General features: G+C 47.0%; 1 protein-coding gene across 1 annotated transcript in view; it reads left to right on the top strand.

Annotated features, from left to right (window-relative positions):
• Positions 1-25,233, top strand: part of Nuak1 (NUAK family kinase 1) — a 66,736-nt gene that overhangs the window by 12,581 nt on the left and 28,922 nt on the right. The window contains exon 2 of the mRNA XM_028776977.1: positions 15,579-15,699. Within this exon, the coding sequence (XP_028632810.1) occupies positions 15,579-15,699 (121 nt within the window). The remainder of the gene's footprint in view (positions 1-15,578; positions 15,700-25,233) is intronic.

Below are 25,233 nucleotides of genomic sequence, written 5' to 3'. Positions count from 1 at the left end.
ACAAGATAGTGCTAGGCAGGTCAAGTCTGCCATCCCGAGTAGTACTGTACTTGAGATTCCGACCACTCCCGGCCTCTGTACTTACGCACTCTCTGGAACACCAGATGCGCGCTTTCCTCCAGTTGCTTAGAGACAAGTTCAGGTGTATTTAGGAAGGGCTAGTTTAGAGAAATAGCACATGTGGACACTATGGTCTACAATGGCCACCTCCAGATTGCTGCTGTCCCCATAGTTCTGTCTCTGTACCTAAGAAACACAATTCATTTAGAGGATAGTCCTATAGGCCTACTGTGTGCCAGCCCAGTTTAGTGCACAAGGCATATAACTTATACATATAAAGACTGTTTGAACAGGTATGACCCCAGGTCATTGCACTCCCCACTCCCCAGTTGTAGTGTGGGTGTCACTGAAGCTCAGGGGCCTGCACTCCTGAAGATGTCTCAGTCTAGGTCTGGTCACACTGGTCTTGTTCCTTGCAGAATTAGCCTCCCATATCTTTGCCTTGGGTATGTTTCCCCCATAGGGACCTAGTCATCCAAGCCATTCCACAGGGCCTGGGCATTCAAACCTTTTGCCCTGTTGCATCATGGGCTGCCTGTAACTCGGCAGCTAGCTTGTTTTCTTTCTAGGCCCCAACTGTAGTGACCTTTCCCTGTCTGTTTATTTCAGGGAAATAATTCCATCCGGCAAGTATCGATTCCCTGGGGGCTGCAGAAGCATGTCTGGAGGGACTTCTTTGAGTGGGGTGGCCTGAAACGGCCTCTCAAAGGAGGTGGCAGCTGCTTCCCTTCTCTCAGCCCCTTCTCACTTTGCCCTCTGACATCTTCCTCTGAGCTTTAGTGTTTGAAGCCTGTGGTAACGTTCTTAGACATATGTCTGCATAGTTCTGTTTGTTAGCAACATTGATAAGAATAACCATCAGCATGCCTGGAACGTATACAGTGCTCTGTGGATGTGGCCTGGGCGCTTCTGATGCTTAGCTCACTGCCCTTTGCTCGTTCTTAGTAGCAGTGGGGGTAGACATGAGTCTAAAATCAGCTTTTTAGCCTTACAAAGGGGAGGTGATGATCATACAACCATTTCCTGGCCTTAGAGGATGCTGTTTCATGGCACGGAGACTGCAGTGATGGAGGCCGTTGGCCTGGCTGGATGCTTACCAAGCAGAAGCAAATGAGGAAGGCAGAGAATCCCTACAGCTCCTGAGCATTCAGCCTGCCCCGAGCTGCAGGCAAGGATATGTAGGGGCTGGAGGACCGGATGGTTACTGTGGAAATAGTAACGAGTTATAATTGAGAGTTCTGGATGCACGCGTGTTCATGCGTGCTTTCCCAGGAGGATGGAGCTCACTTGTAGATGAACCAGGTCTCTTCAAAACTGTTGGCATTTACTGAGGAAGCCTTGGTCAGGGAAACCAGCCGGAGCCCTTTCCTTGGTGCCTTCTGCTCACTTCTAAATGGTCTTTGGTAGCGTTCAGGAATCTTCCTGTCTGTTGTTCACAGTTTATCCATCTTCTCCATCACCTTGCTTTCCTTCTTCTGTTTGAAAGATGAAACTCTCCTTTTCTTGTATCAAAAGAAATTGTCTGCTCAAACCCTGCACATTCATGGGACAGAGAAGTTAAAGATTAGAAGGGAAGTTAGATGACAGGTCTTAGTTTTATGTGTGTGTGTAGGCTTTTCTTTGTATGTGCACTCAGAGGCAGCACATGCATGCATGTGTGTGTATACATGTACAGGCAAAAGTTGGTGTCATATTCCTTTTCATGTGTGTATGAGCATGCACATGCAAGTACTGGTACCCAAGAAGGCCAGAGGCACCCAGTCTCCTGGTGCTCGAGTTACAGGTGAGCTGCCTGCCATGGGTGCCTGGATCAGAATTCGGGTCCTCTGCAAAAGCAATATGAGCTCTTACTGCTGATTTGTCTTTCCAGTTCCTTCCTCCTTACTTTTGGAGACAGCGTCTCTTGATGAACCCAGAACTCATGGACTAGGTTAGGCTGCCTGATCAGCAAGCCCCAAGATCCCCCTGTCTCTACCTCTACAGTCCTGGACTTAGAGAAGCAAAACCACCGTGTCCAGCTTTTTACATGGGTTCTGGGGATCTGAACCCAGGTCTTCTTCATGCTTATGTGGCGAGTGTTTGACTTACCAAGCATCTCCTTATTCCTGTAGTCGCCATGTCTTGAATCTGTCAGAAATGCTGTTTCCGATTCCATTTTTCCAGCTTCTCCACATCGTTGGCTGTGACTAAATTTTTTGGAAAGACATTAATGAAGAAACTTGTCTGCAGGGGCCCAGTGCGTGGATACTGGGCATTTCTTTGGACAGCTTTTTTGGGGGGATATGTTCTATTCTTGTTTAGTCGTCAGAGCTATGTGGGTCCTGAGAGTGAATCTAGTGAAGTTTGGTGTTTCTGAACCACCAGATGAGCCAACTTATGGGGAGCGGGGCTCCTGGGGTCATCAGCTGGTTAGCATGTGGCTGAGCTGGGTCTCATGACTCAAGGTCACGTGTATTTCCTATTCTCTATCTGTTACTTGTGCCTTACGCTGTGGGTTAAGGGATAAGTAGTTTGGTAATTAAGGAGTCATGGTTGTTTGGAAAATTGAAACCAGAAAAAAAAATAGTTCTTCCCTATTTCCATCATCTTGGTTGCCCAAGTGACAGAATTTTGCACTGCTGTTGTTTTGAGGGAATAAGAAGCAGACTTTGTCCCCTTTAGCTTGCCCAATCAGACTCTGTTGGAACATCGGTCTTAGATTAATTCTGAGATGGATTCAGAAACACCCTTGAAAGCAACTCGCATGATTATCAGCACATAGCTTACATTTTATGACCTGCTTAGAGCCCAACTCTTGGGAAGAACTGTCTTACTTCCTTCTTCATCTTCTCTGCAGATGGGGTGTGCATATCAGAGACAGGCTGGCTTCAGATGTCTACTCCAGGATGTTTTAGCCCAACTGTATGAGTTCATTAAGCAAATGTGAGCATTTGAGGGGAGAGAAGAGCTATGTCTCAAGCCCAGTGTTTCCCATGGAGGACATCTGGGGAACGTTGGTGTCTGTGTGTATGGTACATCAGAGCGCAGCTTGCTGGGGCTCTGGTGGGATGTCTCTGGCCCTTGGTGGCTGTGTGTGACAGTTGTTCTGTGAGGGCCTGCTGCTTATGAAGCACTGCCACAAAGGCAGCACTCGGGATGGAGTGTCTCTGTGGAGCTCTACGCTCTGATGTGTAGATCACCACAACTTAAGAACGGTTTGATAGCCTGACCCCTCCCACTGAGCTCTCCAGAGAAAAGAGGTGTTATATATACCAATACATTTACCAGGTGGCTCTGTAGCCTGGACAAAATGTAGAGGAACATATGTGGCCCAGGGGAAGCAACATCAGCCCCAGAGTCCAAAGATTTGGGTTGAAATCGTAGTACTGATGGATGATCTGTGGAAGCATGAGGGGGCCCTTCTTTCGATTGTTTGTCCTCCTGCAGAGTAGCCTATCTCATGAAGGGGCTGTAAGGTGCAGTGGGATGATGTATAATTAGTGGGTTGTTTATACAACATGGTCCTCTATAGGTTTATGGTCTTAATCACAAGTGCAAAGGCAATAGATGCAGGCTCCCCTGAGACCTGGGAAGACTGACTCCAACACCTGCTAGTTAGTTATTGGACCGGGTTGGTGACAGCAAGGTTGAGTAGGAAAGGATTGATTCTTGCAAAATAGAAGGCCTAGGATAGTCATCCTGACAGATTCATCCCAACTTATTCATCGATAGAAAGTTCCAGACTCTTTCATAGCTTTTGAGGAGGCAGAGTCAAGACAAAGATGGTCCCATCTCGTAGTTTGCTTGCTATGCAAGAAGTATTGCCTATGAACATCCCCTCTCTGTTAGATTATATTTAAACTGTGGTATGGGTCGCATAAAGATTGGCAAAAGTTTGTAGGTGTGAAGATTTGGTGGAGAATGTGGAATCTTGCACCTTCAGGCAAAGTGTGTCAAAATGACTCTTCCTGATCTCCCTTCCTCAAGGAAATCCCACAGTAGTGTACCATGGAATTACTGTGTTCCTCAGAGGTATGGATGAGAGGAAGTTTGAGGAATCCGGATGAGTCACAAAGGTGTCATTTTGACCAGCACTGGGCAAGTGAAACTGTCACAGCCCATTCTAACAGAGACTGGCCTGCCATGCTACAGAGAGTGAAAGAATATAAGCCACCTGAAGGGAAGGTACAGGCCACTGTGCAGAAGTGGGTCAGTGCTTTGTCCAGAGCAGTTTCCCACAGTGGCTTGCTGAGGGAATGGACTCATTGCCATTGTGTTGCAGGGACATGGCTCCTGGGCCTCTTTTTCCTTGTGACTGGGCCCACCTGCCTTCAGCGGCCAGATGGATGGTGGAAAGGGATACCCACGGATGCATATTTTAAGATAGAAGTGTCCTAAATATGGGCTGGGAAAAAGGCTTCAGGTGGATCTATCTGTATATCCCAAAATTCTGACTGAGCTCAGTCATCAACTGCCTACTTGTTGGCAGGAATTGTGCCAATCACAGGGTCACTGAGGTCAGGGTTTAAGAATATGGGCCCTGGGCTTAGCAAGATACATTTCTGCTCTTTACCAGTTGTCCTAACTGTAGCAGCAGCTCCCGACCCTCCCCCAGTCTTCTATGTTCACCAAAGAAGCATAATGTTGTTGCAAGACTTTAGTGGGCAAGAGGCTGAGAGGTTTAACTGAGTGGTACCCAGGGCCAGGCGTATACTAAGGCTGTGATAACTGATAATTATTGTGATCACTGTTCGTAATCACTGTGAGTCACCCAAGCCTTCCCCGAGCGTGGTCTTTCCTCTCCATTGGAAGGATGGAAAGTTCACAGTAAAGTGTTTTGGGAGCAACTGGGCATTTAGTGCCTCAGAAACTCATCACGAAAGACTCAGCAGCAGGTGGCTGTGGTCAGGTTGGTGGAATGAGGTGATCCACTGTAGCCTTGTGTGTTTTAACCTGTCTTTAAAAATTTTTAGAGTACATCTTCATGGTGACTCTTTGATGGACTACCCACTGGGTACGTTCTCCATCCTGGATGCACAATAATTTGGTTTGGATATGCTGTGGAGGAGGTGTCTTAGGGTTTTACTGCTGTGAACAGGTACCATGACCAAGGCAAGTCTTATAAAGGATAACACTTAGTTGAGGCTGGCTTACAGGTTCAGAGGTTCAGTTCATTATCATCAAGGCAGGACCATGGCAGCATCCAGGCAGGCATGGTGCAGGAGGAGCTGAGAGTTCTACATCTTCATCTGAAGGCTGCTAGCAGAATACTGACTTCCAGGCAGCTAGAGGGAGGGTCTTAAAGTCCATGCCCACAGTGACATGCCTACTCCAACAAGGCCACACCCACTCCAATAAGGCTACACCCACTCCAACAAGGCCATGCCCACTCCAGCAAGACCACACCTCCTAATAGTGTGACTCCCTGGGCCAAGCATATGCAAACCACCACAAGTGACTTCAGTGTAGAGTTTATGAGTAGTGGTGAGGGAGGTGACGGGAGAGGACCCAGGTGTCCGACACAGGGCCATGCCTCAGGACCAATGCAGGGTACTTGACAAGATGGAAAAGTCAGCTTCAAGTGATAGAACGTGGGAGGATCCTGGCAGAGAATATGGCTGACTCAGGCCTGCAGAGAGACGTGGTCACACTCTTCCTTGAGTCCCTAGAATAATCGCAGACCCCTTCCTCAATTTTCTCAGGGGTGTGAAAGCAAGGATGTAGTACTGGCTAAGTCTCCACAGAGTGGGGCTTCAGGAAATGCCAGCCCAAGAGGAGTCTACTCCATGGAGGTCACATTGACATTGCTTGGGACTGTCCTTTTGTAGCCAGAAGGATTGCTGCCACCAGCATTTCTCGGTGCTAATTAGGGGACTGAGGAACCTGAAGACCTTTCTGCAAGGTTCATGAGCTGGGATCAGCCCATTTGTTCTCAGTAATGAGCAGCCTGGCCTTCCCTTTGCAAGGAACAAAGGCGCTGAGGCCAGAGGTGAGGCTGAGGTGACAGATGAAGCCTGTGACCCCCACTATACTATGGCCTTGCGCTACGCGTAGCTGTTAGTCATAGTGTTTCCTAATAGCAGGGATTTCTATCAGGATTAAAAATAACTTTTGACAAATCTTTCCTTTACTTATCAGTAAGACTACCCACGATAAAGATAGAAAATAAAACTTTACTAGAAGGAGTGGCTTCCTGTCCCTGGAAGCCTTCACTTGTCATATTCTCCATCAGGGTTCCTCCTTGCAGCATCTACAACTTAACTTGCTCAGCTGGCTAACTCTTCTACATCCATACCAAGGCATGGTCCAGCTCTGCTGACGCTCCATATGGCAGTCCCCTGCCTCAGTGTCTCACTATCTTCAGAATCTAAGGACTTTATTCAGACCCCACAGCCAAGGTCAGCTCAGTAGACCAATTTCCTTTCTCTTTGGAAACTGAACTTGGCCTCTCTGGTCTTTTGTATCCTTTGCCCATTGTTTCCAGGGTCACTGATTCAGTAGCTGTCGCAAGGTCACATTTAAAAGTAGCATTGCAGTTAATTAGGCAAGGCTGGGGCCCCCAGCCACACCCCACCCCCACCCCCACCCCAGCCACACCTCAGCCACACCCCAGGTCCTCCCCAGCCACACCCCACCCCACCCCACCCCAGCCACACCTCAGCCACACCCCAGCCCCAGCCACACCCCAAGCCTCAGCCCCACCCCAGCTCCTCCCCAGCCACACCCCAGCCCAGCCCCATCCCAGCCCCACCCTCACCCCACCCTAGCCCTAGTATGTTTCATGTCTGACAGCAAACCAGGCTTCAGAAATTAGAGCAAGGTTTGGAGAACACAACAAAAACTTTTTAAAAACCCAAAAACTAAACACCGCTCCCTCAGCTCTGAGGGCACTGTCCTGGAATGAAAGGGAGGTTAAAATTTTGCATCAGGCTCTGAAACAACTCATATTTTGCCAGTGTGCTCTGACAGAGCTGTCATTTCCGTTCCCAGTTTATTAACAATGCAAGAGTTCTGCCATAGGAGCCTGCCTCACCTGTAAATGTTAGTCAGTCTTTGTGTGCCGACTCGCGGCTCAGACTGTTAGTCCCTCTTGTTGCCTGCATTGTGAAGTGTGGGAACCTGGGCTTCTCTAACTACCTGGGACTCAGTTTCCTCTCTGTGTAGTAGGGAGGAAGGCATGGGACATCATAATCCTACAGCTCCTAATCGAACGGCTTCAACATCTCCTGAGCATGCCGTGATTATTCTTTGCCCTCTCCCTGCTCCATCCTGTATACAACCTGATCCCATCCCAGTACTGGCCTCCGGAGATTAGATCTGAGGTCAGCCTCATCTTCAGATGGGTAAACGGCATGCGACTTGATTACCCTAGGACCTCCTCAGCAAGTTCCTCGAAGTACTGACAGGCCCAAGTACTGATACTGGGTTTGCAGCAGTTCCAGCTAGAACTTTCTTGGGTTCACAGGTCCATAAATACAAGTGGTCCAGCCTTGACTTACTACAGCCCTGCTCTAAATAGCAGCAGGGGGCTCAGAAATTTGGTGGAGGTCTTCCAGTTTATCAGCTCACCCAACCTCAGGCTCCTCCCACCCAGCCTCAGGCTCCTCTCATCCAACATCAGGCTCCTCCCACCTAGTCTCAGGCTCCTCCCACCCAGCCTCAGGCTCCTCCCACCCAGTCTCAGGCTCCTCCCTTCTACCCTCTTCTCAAGACAGTGGTCAGTTGTGAGAAAAACAGCTGTACTACGAGGGCTGGGGACATGGATTAGTGGGTACCAAAGTGTTTGCTATGCAAGCATGAGAAACCGAATTGAGATCCTCAGCGCCCATACGAAAGGCTGTGTGGATGGATGTGCTGGACTACCTGAAATCCCAGCACAGAGCGGGCAGAGGCGGATCTTCAGAATAAGCAAACTAGATGAGCCATGGGCTCCGGGTTTAAGTGAGAGACCCTGCGCTAGAGTGTGACCCCCAAAGACAACAGCAACCTCTGGTCTGCCCATGCATGCACACATATACCAGCACTCTCCCGTGTGCCCCCAGCCCCATAAGAATACATATACACCACACATGTTCACTGAAACAAATCAATTGTGCTGTGACGTGCTTGGCTTTCAGAAATGTGCAGAGCTAAAAATAAACAGGAGTTTGGTGATTATAGGCACAGCTCCTGGCCTCATGTTTCAAGTGCTTTTGTGTATCTAACAATGTCTGAGTTAGCCTCTCCCGTGTTACCAGCAGGTTATTTAACGCCCCAGGCTGTGTGCAGGCCATGAAGTCACCCATCCGCTTTGGATCCTGTGGCCTTACGTCACCTACAGGCTCACCTTGAGCTGGGACAAGTGAAATGTTTCCTGGCAGCAAGGTCTCCATAGGCCAGGGGTAAATTATCCCAGTCACGGGGTTCCTGCAGGAAGCAGCCCACGTTGAATTGTCCTCTGTATGCACAGGCAGCTTACTGCTTCTGTCAGCTACTTGGTATGTAATATGACTGTGTCATGTTTAAAGGATAGTAAGAGCCAATGGGTTGGTGACTCTGGTTTAAGCTGACAATCCTTTTGTTGGTTCAGTTTGTTTTTTTTTTCCAAGACAGGGGTTTCTCTGTGTGGCCTTGGCTGGACTCAAACTCATAGAGATCCGACTGCCTCTGCCTCCTTAGTGCTGGGGTTAAGGTGAGCCACCACTGCCTAGCAAGATTATAATTCTTAAACCTCAGAGTAAGGTAAGTTCACCTGACATATCAAGTCTTTGATATAGCGGATTCCAAGCCAGGCAAGGAAACATAGACCTATTCTTAAAACAAACAAGCTTCTCCTTCATTGCCCCCCCCTAAACAAAACAAAACAAAACAAAACAAAACAAAACAAAACAAAACAAAACTAACCCCTGTGACAGCAGGCCTTCCCCACCCCGCCCTGCCCCCACTCACTGCTTTTTAACCCTGCTTTGCCCTGCTATTTTTTTTGATCCATTTGGAACATCCACTGCCCATCCTCCACAGATCACAGAGACCCTGCCTGCCCTTTCTCACGGTTGGCACAATTGCTCAACACTACCTACCCGAGTGCTTCCTTTTTGCCCTCCTTGGTTCCTGCCGGGTCAGCCATGGCCACCAGCTTGTGTTCATAAACTCTGACACAGTACCCAGAGTGTAAACTGTCCTGAGGTTTCTTAGTCTTCAGCTCTCCTTCTTTCAGCATTGGTACTGCACTGTGGGCATTCTTGGCGAAGCCCTTGAAGGGGGACAAAGATGGGCAGGGGTGGACACAGAACAGGGAAGAGTGACTGAGTAGACAAAGATGTCCCCAGTAATTGTTCTGAGCTGGCCCAGGCCAGCTTGACCGAACTTTCACTGTTTAAAATCTGGAGCTTAACCACATTGTTTTTCATAGCAGAAGAAAAATTGAAATCATCCAAGGAATTATTTGGTTTCTAATGGTAATTTTAGGGAAGATAGGGTGGAGAACTGGTCTGTATTTCTCAGAACTTCTTGCAGGGGTGGGCTGCCTTAGGGCACACAATAATACAGTTCTTGGCTTTCCTCTATCCCTGGTCTACAAAAACACCCATGTAGGGGCAGGAATAAACAGGCTAGGGAGGAAGGCCGAGGAGCCACCTGCCCTGAGGCAGAGCTGGCACAGGCCCTGTGTGGCCTGTTGAATCCTGGCAGCTTATTGCCCCACACAGAGCAGAGGGTCACTGAATTGATTAGGGTTTGGGTTGCAACATAGGCTTCTGGGTGGCATTATCATGATCCAGCCAGGGCTTTTCTGAATCAAGGCTCTCTGGTGATCTGGGGAGTCTGGGGTGTGTGTGGCCCATATGGTGCAGGGCTCTGCCCTACAGTCTGTTGAGCTCCAGGGTGAAAGTCCCAGACACTGGCCCTACCACAGGGCTGCCTGCTTCCCCGCTGCAGAGCCTGGGCTCCTTGGTAAGAAGGGAAGACCACGCTCACTTCTCAGTTGCCTCTGATTACGTAGCCTGTGGCTCCTTCGGTGGTACATGGACCCAGAACGTGGCAGGTGTGAGCTCACACCTTGTGAATGGCAGACCAGATGGGTTGCCAGCTGGCAGTGCTGGGATTAGAAACACTCTGGTTCTAATGACGCTTATGATCTGCCTGCTCCTGGGAGGCTCATGCCCCAGGCCCCCTTCCTTCAGAGCCCTCCCTCTGTAGCACTTCTCCATCATTAAAGCCTCATCTTGTTGGCCTTTGAAGACTCTGGGATTCTTCAACACTGTCACTTGCCGGTGTCAATGTTCTGACTTTGTTGTTAGTTTTGTTTGGTTTGTTTTTGTTTCTACGTTTTGAGAAAAGCGTGTCACAGTATAGCCCCGATTAGCCTGGAACTCCTTTACTCACTATATAGATAAGGCTAGCCTCGAACTAACAGGGATCCTCCTACCTCTGCTACGTAGTGCTGGGGTTAAAGACATGCACCACCATCCTTGCCCCTCACCATACTTGATCCTTCCTGTATCCACAGCCTCCAGGCTCAATGTCTCGATATAAAATGTAGTTAGGACTAAAGGAAATACGTTCTGTGGGTCCTCTGTGAACGTGTGCTAAATGTCTGTTATGCTCCCACAGGCACACCATCAGGAGTTTGCATCAGGAGTTTGGCCTGTTGACATAGACCTGTATCCTAGCCACCCAGGAGGCTGAGGCTAGCAGATAAGTTTAAGACCAGTTTGAGCATAGACCTATTTCCAGGCCAGTCTTGGCAAGCCAGAGAGACCCTGTATCTAAGAGAACAAATAAGATAGAGTGGGCCATATGGCTCAAATAGAGTGCTTACTTAATATGACCAAGGCTCCAGTTTCAATTAATACAGGAAAAAAATTTGTTAGCTATTATAAATGTTGCTGTGTTAGGACCACAGACAAGCAGTCAGAGCAGGCTCCCGAAACCCGTGGTCCCCTCGATAGCATTACTGTGTTGCTGAGAAGCTCACTATAAATGCAGAATCCCAGGTTCTATCCCATACTTCTAGATCCAGAACTTATGTTTTAACAAGATACCCAAGAGTGTCAGATTTAAGAGGCCATGTTTTAGAATATTCTCTGTAAGCCAATATAGGGCAGTGCATGAATACTCATTCCTGTGAGGAGACTGGGAAATCAGAGGACCATCACTATCTTAGTTAGTTTCATGCCCTAGTTCAAGGTCTACTCTACACTGGCATCCTTTCCATGATCTCCCTGGAAATGTATTATATTTTTCACCTATGTTTGCCACTGTATAAGGAAGGAGGAAAATGGGGGAGTGTAATGAGAGGAACAGCCTGTGCTATGACTTGCTGTGCTAATGACTCCTTGACCGTGGGTATCATTCAGCCAGGCCTGCTTTGTAAACACTACTATTCAGTGAACAGATGTCCAGGCTCTTCAATCCCATTTACAGGTGAGGAAAGAAAGAGAGAGCTGTGGAGTCTGGGATTGCCCAAAGTTATACCCCTACAGGAACAAGCTTGAGCAAACCGGCCTCTGTCTTTCTTTCTCCTGCCCTTGCCCCACTTGTCACCAGGATCTCAGCATCCATGGAGCAACCATCTTGGAAGAGGATGCCCCACAGGCGGCAGAGCAGGTGGTGTCGGGTGATTAGTCAATGAAGGAAAGTCTGCCAACCCCAAAGAGGAGACTGAGTCTGTTATGTTTAACAAGAGATGAGAATTGGCTGGGCCGAGTGGGCCTTCGGCAGCTGTCAGCACAGGGCAGATTCACAACTCCATGGCCAAGCCTACTGGTACCACATAAGGTTTCCACATTAAACTATAGGATGGCCTTCTTTAAAAGCAGACTGTTTTACACGTTACATAGTGCTGTCTAGACTGGGGAACGTTTATGAACGTGGCTGCAGTGTGACACACACACACTCACACACACACACACACATACACACACACACTCACACACACACTCACACACACACACACACACACACACACACACACACACACACACCCCTCTGAGCCTCTTGCCCCAAGCTCATCCTCAGCCTTTTACTAGAAAGAAGTGGATCTGGGGTAGGGGAAGATGTGTAACTTAAGATACCTGATCATTCGTTCTCTCCTTCTCTCTGTGAGCCCTGTGGGATGTAAGAGTTGAAAAACTAGAGAGAGAGGCTTTCCTCTGTCACACATGCTGCACACATGTGTGTGCTGGGCCACAGGAGGAGTGACATCATTATATTGTTGCTCTTTGCCTGTGTTTCCCTACCACCTCTTGCCTTGAGGGCATGGTGGATGTGTCCTCCTGCACATGTGGCCTAGCCAGGGACAGGTGCTCAGAAAGGGAGAAAAACAGAACAGTCACAGTCATGAAGGCTGGTGTTACGGCCCGTACAGCACATTTCCTTGTTTAGCTGGTGGGGATTTGGAAGAAGGAAGTTGGGCTGGTCCTGGGGTTGCTTTTGGAGTTCGAGTTGTTTACCTTTCTGCCTTGTCTGAATCTAAGGATTCAGATACCAACTGTACTAGCAATGATGGCTTCAGCTATTTTGAGCTTACCAGTAGTTTTAGGTGACATTACAAGACCAGGTGCTGCCTAGTCCTGCCTGTATTTTGGGACAAACAAATGTGATCTCCATGTGTAAGCGTGTCACTTGCTGTGTCTTGAGGAACCAGCAGGAATTCAAGTTTGCTTTGAGGAAGAGGGGAACGTTGTACTTACGGGATGCTAATTCTGAGTAAAAGTGCCTGCTGTTTACCTCTTAAGCATCTGTCATGCAGTGTTTGCAGGGCCCACGAAGCAGATTCTGGTAGTTCCTTACTAATGGATGAAGAAACTGGGGCATGGAGAGGTTATGCAACCTGCTCAAGGCCACACAGCTAGAGAACAGTTTTAGCCAGGGCACCGAGCCACGTTTCTAACCTTTACCCGATAGTATTTGTGCACTGGCCCAGCTTTTCCTTCAGCTTCTAGAGGTAGATACTCATTTAGGGTCTGTGGTTATGGGTCTCTGCTCATAGCAACCTTTTTCAAATGTCCTTTTTGGCTGTCTGGGTCCTACACAAATAGGCCTGGTATACAAGACAAGAAGAAAGAGGACATCGGTTGTTATCTAAAGTCCTGAAGAGGGTGGAGTGGGAAGGGTCTAGAGGGAGTGACATGGCAGTGCCAGTTGGAGGGAAGGCACTCAGCAGAGGCTGGCTGATAGGAGCAGGATGCTGTATCACAGCACAGGGAGCTCTTCACAGTGTCTAGCTTGCCAGTTAGATGCTTAATGCGTGCTGACTCTGGGATTCTTGTGATTGTTTCATGGTCTGCCATTAGCTGGCTGGCTGACCTTGGAAGGGCCGTCTCCACCGTGGAGGCCAGCCTCTGCTTTGGCAGTTACACTCCATTCACTGGTTCCTGGCTTTTGTTTCCCTGGACTTCCCACCCGGCGCGTTTGCAATGGGAACAGAAATGGGCCCCTGGCATTTTCAATGGACGGTGCAATGCATTCCCAGAGAGGTTTTGGTTGGAGAGACAGTCACCCTGGTTTTTAACAATTGTGATGCCCTTTGAGTTTCTTCAGTACTGAGCGGGACTTGATGAGAATGTGGCACCTTCCTTTCATGTCCAGCTGGAAGTATTGCCTTGGCAGGGGCACCACGAGGCTCTCGGCCTGTTGCTGGACTCTTGCGGGGAATGGACAGAGGGCTCATTTTCTCATGTTAGAATGTCCTTACCTCTCTGACCCTGGATGATGAAGGGATGCGTTACTATCGTGATTTGATCATTGGGCTTCCTTGAGGCCAAGCTCGGCTTGCTGCTCACCCAGAGGGGTGGCTTCTGACCTTGGCCCGTCTTTAGTTTTTGAAGGAATGTGGAAGTTGGTCCAGCAGCCACCCACATCCTCCAGGGCCTGTGTGTGTTTACTGTCTTTTTCATCCAGAAATCAGCTCCCGGGATATAGGGCCTCACTCAGCCAAGATAAAGCATCTCAGTCCTGGTTTTCCATCTGACGTAAGCGGAGGAGGCTCTTCTGGCTGCATACTGAATGGAGCTGTCCTGAGGGGCCTGGGAGCTCTGGGCCTGGCACTGTAGTTACAAGGAGCCCTGGGGCTGGAAGGCTCATTCTTCTCAGTGCAATTTTCTTTAACTAGCCCCAGGGTCCACGAAGGAGCTAAGGAGGGTGGTACCTCCATTGGGTCCCCAGCTGTGCTTCCTGTGTGTTATGTCTGAGCCACTTTTGATCACCAAATGGGAACAGGGTGTCGTTGAGATCAGAGATCATCTTCACATGGTTGTTGGGCAGCATTATTTAACTTCTTTTATTTACTCATTTGTGTGTGTGTGTGTGTGTGTGTGTGTGTGCGCGCGCGCTTGTGCATGCATGCACTCGTGCGAACGTGGGTGTGTGATGTGTGTGGATGTGTGGTACGTATGTGCAAGAGTGTGTGTATGTGTGGTGTGTGTGTGTGTGTTTAATGTATGCCTGCATGTGTGTGTGTGAGAACTCAGGTTGACATGCTTTTACTACGGTATTTTTCTATTTATCGTTGACAGGAACTGGGCAGGGCAGGAGTTGAAGATACTCAGGGATCTGGGTCCATTCCTGCTGTGGTGGCCTGGGAGCCACCCTGTGATATCACCTGTCAAGTTGTAGATATCAGCAGTCAGTTGTAGACTGCTTCTCATGTGGACTTGTTCTTTTGCAGATAGCACCATGTGTTATTACCTAGAGAGATGGGCTAGCTGCCTCTCTCTCACCTACGATGGAATGTACATGTGAGAAAAATAGGTCAGGGGAGGGCACGTTTGGGGAACTAAGACGTTCAGTGTGGCAGTTGATAGGTTGGTAGGCTCCCTGTTTTTGTCCCTTGCCAACTTGTTTGTGAACAGAGACAGATCCGTTGGTGAAAGTATGTTTCCGCATTAGGTTCCTGCTGCTGTCTAATGTCTTCTTCCAATATATCTGAGGAGTCTGTGGACTGGCCCTGGCTGTTCTCTACAAATTTGTATTCAAGGGCACTTAGAGCTTTTGGAATTGGTCACAGAGAGAGGCTGCCCCTCTGTTTGCTTTGTCCTGGTTTGTCTCTGTAGGACTGTGTCAGACGCTTTCTAACGGAATGGAGGAAGGATTTACACATTTTAAGCAGATGTGTAAGCAGAGCCTAGGTTGACTCTTCAGGATGAGGGTTTGAAGGCTGGACTGACTTTGGGATTGGCCACACAGTGATTTTTTTCTCTTTAAGTCATCACCTCAGCTTCAAAAGAAACTAAATGCTTAGAATTTCACCTTCCATAATCACAATCACTCTGCCAAGCCACCTCAATTTTGTTCCCCTTTTCCCCCAAAGGATCGATCAGCAGTCCTAGAATAAATGAACCGCGGCTGGTTAAACAGCCATTGCTCAATGACGAAGATGAAGACCCAAACCCTGGGCTGTTTATAAATGAAAGGCATTGCACAGGTTGTTCTGGAGTGGTTGTGGTGGTTGTCAGTTTGGCCAACAAGCAACATTTGCATTTATTTTCCACCTCCACCAACAATGGCTGATTCACTTCTGTTTAGTTCTCTGAGTAACGTTTCATTTCCTGACTTTATAGGTTGCTATAAAATCCATCCGTAAGGACAAAATTAAGGACGAGCTAGACATGGTTCACATCAGACGAGAGATTGAGATCATGTCATCCCTCAACCATCCTCATATCATCAGTATTTATGAAGGTCAGTGCCTCTCTTTCCCTACTTCTGTATTATTACTGCTTCACATACCGCAGGGGCCTTGCCAAGACTTTGAGGTAATTGCCCTTCTGGGCAGGAGCCAAATATTTTGCTTCGTGATATAAAAATAGCCAAGTGTTATCTCCTATCTGGTTACGTTGAATGCAACCAGATACACATAGGGCAGCTCATCTGAGTCATAAAACATCTCTGGCTGCCACCATCTTCCCTCTTGGCTTTGGCTGTTGCTAAGTAACCTGTCTTACTGAAAGTCAAGATAAGTTTCTTAGATATGTAAAAAAGGCTGCTTGCTGGGTGACCGGTAACTGTGGGCACATTGCCAGCATCCGCCAGAAAACCTGGTGGCCATGCTGTGATGATGAACAGGTCTTCCAGGTGATTGTCTTTGAATTGAAAGGAAACACAGATGGGTGGAGAAGGCACTAAGAACGAAGGCCACTGGGCTTTCCCAATGGAGTCCAGCTTGTAGCTGGTGTTTATACAGCATGGGACAGGGAAAGGCTTGTAAAAGTCCTGACGCTTCATTTTTGCTTTGGACCTTTACAGGAAGAGGGAGAATGTCTAAGCCCCCCACAGCAGTAATTCTTCTTCATAGTCTCTAAAAACATTACATAAGCCATGACTGTCTATTACGGCAGAGATTGAAACCCACATATCGCTCACAGTGTGACGAGCAATTCTTAAACTTTTTTTTTTAAAAGAAAACTAATTTCTCTCTCTCTCTCTCTCTCTCTCTCTCTCTCTCTCTCTCTCTCTCTCTCTCTCTCTCTGGTTTTTATTCAGGGTTAAATTATACTGCTTGGGCTCTTTTGCCAGCTTTTCTCATTTTATACCATGTATATCTGTGTCAATAAAGACTTCCCATAAAGACCTTTTACAAGGCTTTATAGTATTTCATTTATAATTTATTGGGTCTAACTTTCTTTTTTTTTGCCAAACATTACTGTTACTTCAGATTTCTGATTGATTGTTATAAACAAGGCTTTATTGATCTCCATTTATATATCCGTTTCTGATTATTTTCTTATGAAAAAGCACTGCTTTTAAACTTATTGTGTCCAAATGTTTCCCTAATATATATAAGTATATGTGAATAAAATATAAGTACATTTAAAATATGTTGATATATTAATATAAATATATTATTGTCAGTTTTTTGGGGGGTTGAGACAGGGTCTCACTTGTTTGGAACTCACAGAAATCCTCCTGTCTCTGCCTCCTGAGGGCTGAGATTAACGGTGTGTGCCAACACCCTGACCTCCCCAGAATATTTTTAAATATATGGTTAAGTCAGGAAAATGAACGTTCTTTTCATTTCCGATCTATAGAAATGTATCAGGTAAAGGAAATAAGATGTCGGCCCTAAATTGTTTAGATTATTATCATCATCATCTTTTTAAAAATATAACACATTATTCTTTTCTCTTTGCTATTTTTCATCTGAAAGTCAACACTGGCAATACTTTTTCTGCTTTTTCTTTTGGATATCCTTCGAGATGGGGTTTAACATTTTTTATTAATTTTTAATTAAATGACTCTTATTTGTAAGTTACATGTCTGGGAAAGCAGTGCCCATGGAGGCCAGGGAAGAGTGTTAGATCCCCTGGAGCTGGAGTTGAAGGTGACTGTGAGCCACTGACATGGGTGCTGGGGTCAGGCCTGAGTCTTCTGAGAACACTGCACCTAACTGCTGAGCCATCTCCATTGTCTGAAGATTTGTTTTTGTTTTAAAAGGGAAAATTTCACTCATTCAGTCACACACACCTCTTGCAGTGGCCTTTGAAGTGTTGTGACTGGGTCAGCAGCCTCAGCATCATTAGAGAGGAGTAGGGATGGGTGTCAGGTTCTCATCTGGGACCACAGAATGGAGCAGACTAGAGGTAGGGCCTGACAGTCCGCAGGCTCAGCAAGCTTGGGGATCACCAACGACTTCTCCTTGGATCCCCACTGCCACTCTGTGAGGTGGGCAGGTCATGCATTCCCATTTTGTAGATGTGGACACTGAGACCCTGGAAGGGTAATAATGACTTGCTGGGTGCAGTTGTTTGTTATCATAATACAGCCCCTCAGGCTGGTGGCTTTGAAAAGGAAAACCGTTTCCTTTAGCTCTTGAGACTGGGAGTTGAAGCTCGAGCTGATGGCAGTGAGGCTCCTTCTGAGGGCTGTCTCCAGCTTCTCCCCTGGGCATGGGGAGAAGGCCACCTTCTCACCTCATCGCCAGAGTCTTCCCTATATCCTGTGCAAGTGCCATCTTTGTGACCAGGCTGGATTAGGGCCCATGCTAATGACCTCACTTAAGCTTTATTTTCTCTGGGAGGACATTTGGATAGAGCCAGTCTTGATGTTCAGAGCACCTTAGGATGTCAACCTGAGGATTGAGTGGGGACACAATCTAGCCGGTCACACAGCTGGCTAGTGGCCCCAATATTGGACCCCTTGACTGAATTTTCTTCCTTCATCAGTGCCTTTACCCTGTTTTCTGACCTCATGCCTTGCCCTGCTGGCTCTGTGGCCACTTTGACTGGCCAGTCTTCTTCCACACACAGACCGAGAGGTATCTTCTCTAGAAACTGAAGGATGACGGGCAAACCAGGAGACTGTGTAGACATGAGTTCATTTGCTTAGTGGATCACCTAAGTGGTCATTTGGGCATTAGCCAAGTGAATTGGCGCTAGAAGAAAAACGCTTTATAGTTTCTTCTTCAATAAGGACCTTTAGAATCACCCTATGCACACATCTGCATGTGCATGTGTCTGTGTGCATGTATCTATGCCAATGTGTACCTGCACACAGACAAACACACATACTACCAACACCACTGGCTTCGGCATGATCGAACAATACTGTCCTAGTCCTGTTTAGTGAACTGTGGGTCCCTCAAGAGGAGAAGCATCTTGTTTGGCACTAATGGTTATATTAGAGTGTGCTAAAGCCTCATCACCCTTAAAATACAAGAGCAAAGGATGCGTGCTCCACTCCTTCTGAGAGGTGACCTGCAAGAAGGGGCGATAGGAAATAGGCAAGGTGAATGAGGGAACTTTTACCACCTGACTTTTGAGATGAGCCCTGCATGGAGCAGGGTTTAAGCCCTTGGAAGAGCTGGGCTTTGTGGGCAAAGGGAACCCAAGTGGGTATGTTCGACAACATTTCTGCCAGTAATCTTGAGAAGAAGCTTATGGCCTACCTCTGTGGGCTCACAGTCCAGGTGGGTTTTTAAGCTGTTTACTCTCAGGCCCACGAAATGGTAACTTCAGTAAGCGATCACTTCAATGAATCACCTCTGCCATTAGGCGGATCTTAAACTTAATCCCTTTCAAGCATGGCTTTCTGGAAGCAGCCTCTGGGGTGAACTGTCCTGTTGATCCTCTGGTGAGGGTGATTTACCCTCAAATTTGTCAACTGTGTATGGATACCAACCATCACTGGCTTCTACTGCTAAGTTAATAAGGGAAGAGGTGTGTGTTTTCTAGTGTGTGATGCTGGTGTAACCTAATCTCAGAGAGATCTCAGGCAGCATCTCAGGGTGGAGCCCTGCTTCCCACTTAGAGGAATTCCATTCTCTCAGCAGGGAGGCAATTGACAATACGGAAAAACAGCAGAAAAGGGAAGTACAGGAATTTTCAACTTGGTCGCCTAGAATGGAGGAGATAAAAACAGATTTTGCGGTTCTGATTTCAAGACTGAGCTCAGACATCAAAGGCGGCGTGTCTCACCCCCACTTCCCCTTTGAAAGCCTAGGAAACCCATCCGCAAACCCTCTGGAGACTAATATCTTTACTTCACAGCACAAGGCTTGGGAATCCAGCCTCCCATCTGCTAGCAGTACCACATTTGAAAGCAAAAAGGGGGACTCAAGGGGCCATGTAGCCTGGGTCTTCATGTGTGTGCCCTTTGTTTGGGGTTCTGGAAACCTTTCTTCCTGCCCACGTCTGATTGTTTCACCTTAGATAAGGGGAATCCTGGCTTCCTGCAACACACGGAAAGGCTTATTTTGATATTCATTACCTACAATAGATTTGTCTGTCTGTCTGTATATCTATCTATCTATCTATCTATCTATCCATTCATCTATTTTTGGTTTTTCAAGAGAGGCTCTCTCTGTGTAGCCCTGGCTGTCTAGATCTCTCTGTAGATCAGTCTGGCCTCGAACTCATAACGGCTTGTGTCACTACTGCCCAAGCTGATCATTCTCTTTATTAAGAGTGTTTAAAAAATGATCATTAAACTTAAAAAAAGAAGGAACAAAATAGTTAAACTTCTCTTTTGATAAACATGCCAATCTCCTGCCCTGTCTATGAGCCCGATGCCTGCTCTTCTGGAGAAGACGTAGGAGCCTGCGTTCTCAAATAGTCTCTGGGTTCCTACCATAAGGCACTTTGGATGAAGTTATTGTCAATATAGGATTACATGTGCAAATGGACAGACTGCTAGGCATGTGTTGGGGTTTGCTTAGTAAATGCTAGAGAATTGCTTTTATTGTATTGTGTGTGTAGCATGTATGTGTGTATATGTTTGCATTTGTATAGGAGTATGTATATGTGCATGTATGTGTTTGTGTGTGTGTACATGTATGAGCATGTGTGTGTCCTAGGTTGATATTAGTTGCCCTTGATTTTTGTTTTCCACCTTATATACTGAGGTGTCATTTGAACTCAGAAACCCCTGATTTGAGGCTATTTCTATCTCTTGTATGCTGGGATTACAGGCAGGGTCTATGCCCACTTGACTTTCACATGGGTTCTGGGGATTCAAACTTCAGTCTTCATGCTTATGTGTCAAGCACTTTACTCACTGAACTGTCTCTCTTCTTGTTATTATGGCTATGCTGTCTAGGGAAGGTTGGACAGAAACTTACTGGGGTAGGAGTGGTCTGAGGCCATACTACCCAGGTCCACGATTCTTCACGTTGGGTACACATGGATACTCCTATGGCAATTTGTGACTCTCATGTCTGCACCTCAACCCCAAGGCTTCTGATTGGTCAGGCTGAGAAACGTGGAGTGACCCCTGAAACCAAGAGGACAATAAGGGTTGCTCTTGAAACCAGTCTTGGTATAATTGTCTGTCATCAAAGAGTAAGAGAACATATTCTGGCCACAGTCACCAAAGAGCAGTGAGTGACTCCTTTAATCTTGGGTTGACTTTGTAAGCCATGGGGATGACACTCTCCCCGGGGACCTCAGAGCACCATGAAACTGTTTACTGAGCTTGGCAAAGTGGTGCATTGTGCTTCTATTTACTCCTTTGAACCTATGGCGAATTGCTGGGTATTGATTTATTGTGCTCCTCTGCTGCCAGCCCCACAAGGCCTGACTGCACAGCCAGTCTCTGTTCACAAACTCCCCCAAGGCTCGCTTCACTTTAACTGTAGGAGTGAGTTTCTCAGTTGTATGTCAATGCAACCACATTTTAAATGTTTCCTGTGAAATTAGCTCCTTGACCTTCAAGTATATTATTTTCATTTGATTACATCCAAGCCATTTTTTTTTCTAGAGGCCGGAGATTAGAAATAAAACAAACAAAAAACAAATGTTTCTCCCTGATTGTCTTGCCTCGCCCTCCTGAATTTCCTGCAATTCAATATTTCCTAGTGCTTTAAATAATGCCACTTAGACTTGAACTGATTTTTTTTTAAAGAATAAATGAAATTATATTGTGTTTAATCCTTTGAGATGAACTGCAGTCATTGAATCGTTTGCTTACACCATCAAGAACACGCATTTAAGAAGGAAGGCTCATGAACCCCCAAAAGTGGCCTTATATTTGACTGCCCAAAGGTAGACTGGGGACCTATAACTTCTACCCTGCGGAAGTCTGGGCTTTTTTGATTGGAGGATTTGTGCTTCTCTCCAGTACCTCCATGAATTCTGACAGAGTGCTCTTGCTGTAACTGTTCTTTGTTTTTGTTGTATCAATCCCGTTCTTCTCTAACACTGGTGGCCAACTGGTGACCAGGGACTGACGTGGGGGTCTCTGGTTAAGAGAGCTGGGCTTAGGGATAGAGGGATGGCTCAGTGGTTAAGAACAGTTTCCACTCTTGCCAAGGACCTGAGTTTGGTTCCCAGCACCTCCACTGAGTAGCTCATAACTGTCTATAATTCCAAGCTCCAGGGGATCCAACATCGTCCTCTCATTAAATACCACACTCACAAGCTCATAGCCACACAGAGACACACATACATATCCTATAATAAAAATAGTTAATAAGAGAAAGATGGAGGGAGGGAGAGAACTGTACTTAACTTTGCAGGGGGCCATAGGAGTCTGATGTCTGTACAAGTGAACCCACTCTCGTGGTCACTGCCCTCTTACCTCCTCTGTCTGTCTGTCTGTCTGTATCCGTCTGTCTGTCTCTGTGTCTGTGTCAGTCTGTCTGTGTCTGTCTGTCTGTCTCTCTCTCTCTCCACACACACACACACACACACACACACACACACACCCCTAGTGTAGATATGTGGACTTGTGGGTGGGTTCTGCCTATGCATATCTGTAACCCTGGCTCTCACCCACGTTCACCTTCCTTCTTCTTACATCACGAGGCTTGCTGCCCATGATGGCAGTTGTGTGCTGTCACAGTCTTTACAATGAGGCTGCAATTGAGAGTGGCAAGCACTGCAGAGAGGCTCAGCCCTGAACAGTGGGTCACAGTGGGTCACTCATTAACTACACAGGGAGAGAGGGAGGTGGGTGGTGGGTACTGACTTGGCTTTTCTTCCTTGGCCAGGTGGCTGGAGTGAGCCAAGCCCCGCCCCCAGCCTCCTGCTAAGTGTTGTGGAAGAGGAACCAAGGCTGTCTGTGTATCCCCATCACTGCTGGGTCAGCATGCTTGTTTAAGGAAATGGACTGTCAGTCTGGGGTCTTTCCTTCTACTTGGGGTTGTTGTGAGCGTTCAGACCAGTTAGCAGGGATAATGACTGACTGAAACTCACAGTCTCATAGTGACTGGTGTGCACTCCCCACCCCACCCCAGCCTACCCTACCCCAATGTACCCCCCTTCTTTCCTTGTGTGTGTGTGCCAAGTTTGTGGCAGTACCTAGAGAGCCCATTCCAACTTAGAACCCCAATAAGTTGCTATGAGGATGCCCCCTTCCCAGTTGCAGCTTAGGGAGCTGAAGTCCAGTGGCTAGTCCAGGCTGGTGCCCCCGAGACCTCTCTTCTCTCTGTCTTAGCCCTCTGCCCTCCTAGACTTTGGCATTGTCCCTCTCCCCAGTATTTATTACTCTGAAATAAGGGGAAAAAAGTTCTAGTGAGTCTGCTGCTTCTCTTTTCCTCAGCCAGTGCCCGGACCTTGTTTTATTTCCTAGTTGTTTGATTTTTTTTTTTTTTTTTTGAGCCTAGGTCTCTATAACGCCAGTCTCCTGAGAATCAAGATTACAGGCTTACACCACCACACCCGGTTATACTTTCATCCCTTCTGGCTTCCGTGAAGTCTACCTCTGGGCTGGCTGGGTGGCCAGGCTGGGTATGGTCCTCCTTAAACATTCCAGCCAACATCCCTCATGCTGGTGTGTTGTAAGACATGTGTGAGCCAAAAAGCCTTCCATTGTCCAAACTGGGAAGTGCCTGCCCATGATTCAGCTCTGACCACCCCATTAACAATGGGAGTGATTAGTCTAGCTGTATTTTCTCACCCTTACCATGGGGGGCTTGCAGACATCAGAGGACTAGTTTGTAAAGCCATGGGGCCCTGAGGTATTTGCAATTTAGTTCTTGGGAATATACTTTTGAAGAATTAATCCTGTACTGACTCAATGACTAATTAGGTGGCTGCCAACTCTTTCAAGAAAAGATTCTTGTGTTTCTGAAATGAAAAGCAGGCTGGGGGTTTCCTGTGAGAATCTTCCCTGTCTTTAATAAAAGTGAATCCCCCTGGGAGTAGAAAGGTACTTCTGGCAGTTTGAGGACATCAGTAAAAATACTCACTGTCTGGTGTGAGAGGGAGTATCCTGGGCAGAGAGAATCCAACCCACGCAGAGAACTCTGGCCAGTCCTCTCCTAAGCCCTTGCTCCTTTTGCTTAAAATCAACAAATTAGTCTTGCTCCCTTGAGAGTCCACAAGAACCAGAAAGCTATCTTCCATTTCCATAGGAAGAAATTTTCCATTTTCCAGAACCATCTGCCTCCACCTAGAGCATCCTGTAAATCGATCCCCACTCTACTGTCCTGCTAAGAGGCCTGGCGTATTTGTCTGAAAAATTGCCTCCTCCTGAGTGTCTCTCCAAGGCTAGAATTTTTATGTTATGCACTTTCTCAATCTATACAAGCTGTGTTATTAGCCTTAGGGGCAGCAGAGGGGAACCGTTAGGAGCTTTGTAATGAACATGGATATGAAAGCCAGACAATCAGAAGTCAGAAGTGAACTGTCAGAACGAGCATCTGATAAAATTTAGGTTTAATGTGGAGATGCAGCTGCTGCCATAGCAACCAGTCCACCACTCTCTCCTTGAAATAGAAAATAAACAGAAAGGGAGAAAAGTAATCCAAGTTGGTTTCTGGGAAGGAGCAAGATGCTGATAGAAGAAGGGGGTGTGCCTGGATGTTCTGTGGTATGCCAGAACAATAGCAGTAGTATCTAATTAAAGCACACCCCTAGTCATTCTGTCTGTTGGGTTCCATGCCTGCTTTCCATAGGAATCTTCTCAGACTCATTCAGATTTACATCCCTGGACTTTCCTCCTTGTCTGCTGAGCATCCAGTTTGACTCATGGATTATTTGCTGAGCTCCAGTCATTTCCAAGTAGGACATGACTTCTTGAAGACAAAGGCTATGATTTATATTGTTTGATCAGCTTTAACACACAGCAGAATGCCAGAGAGTTCATAGGCTGGTAAAGGGTGCTCAGAAAAAGCTGAGAGTTAGACTCTGTCAAGAGGAAACTTTGCTGAGCACGGTGCAGGAAGAATGAATGAAGGTGTGGGGGGAAATGAATGAATAATGAATGAATAGAAGAGGGAGGCGAATGAATGAATGAATGAAGGTGGGGGAGAATGAATGAATGGAGATGGGGTTATGAATGGAAGTAGGGAGATGCATGAACGGAAATGAGGGGATGAATGAATGAATGGAGGCAGGGAGGAAATGGATGGAGGTGGGGGAAATGAATGAATGGAGGTGGCAGGGTGGGGGGGAGAGTCAAAACCATTCATAAGCTTTTTAGTTACACAAATTTGGACTCAAAGTCTTATTGGATATCTGTCCAACCACAGCGCATATAGATATGCAGCAAAAGCAAAAGACATGTGATATGCAAGAATGTTCCCAGTTAAGCTGGGAGACAGCTCAATAGGTAATGGTACTTGTTCTTGCAGGGGACCTAGGTTCAGTTCCCAGAACACACATGGTGACTTATAACCAACCATAACTCCAATTCCAGGTGCCCTCTTCTCAGCTCTGAGGGTACCAGGCATAAACCCACTGAATGTACATACATGTAGGCAAAATACTCATACACATAAAAATAAAATCAGTAAACATAACACCAACTAGTAAATGTTCTCGAAACTCTGCTCATAAG

Source organism: Grammomys surdaster, unplaced genomic scaffold (genome assembly GCF_004785775.1).
Source record: "Grammomys surdaster isolate TR1022 unplaced genomic scaffold, NIH_TR_1.0 275, whole genome shotgun sequence".
Taxonomy (NCBI): Eukaryota; Metazoa; Chordata; class Mammalia; order Rodentia; family Muridae; genus Grammomys; species Grammomys surdaster.
The sequence above is the reverse complement of the archived record's forward strand: the minus strand, read 5'-3'. Positions and strand labels throughout refer to the sequence as shown.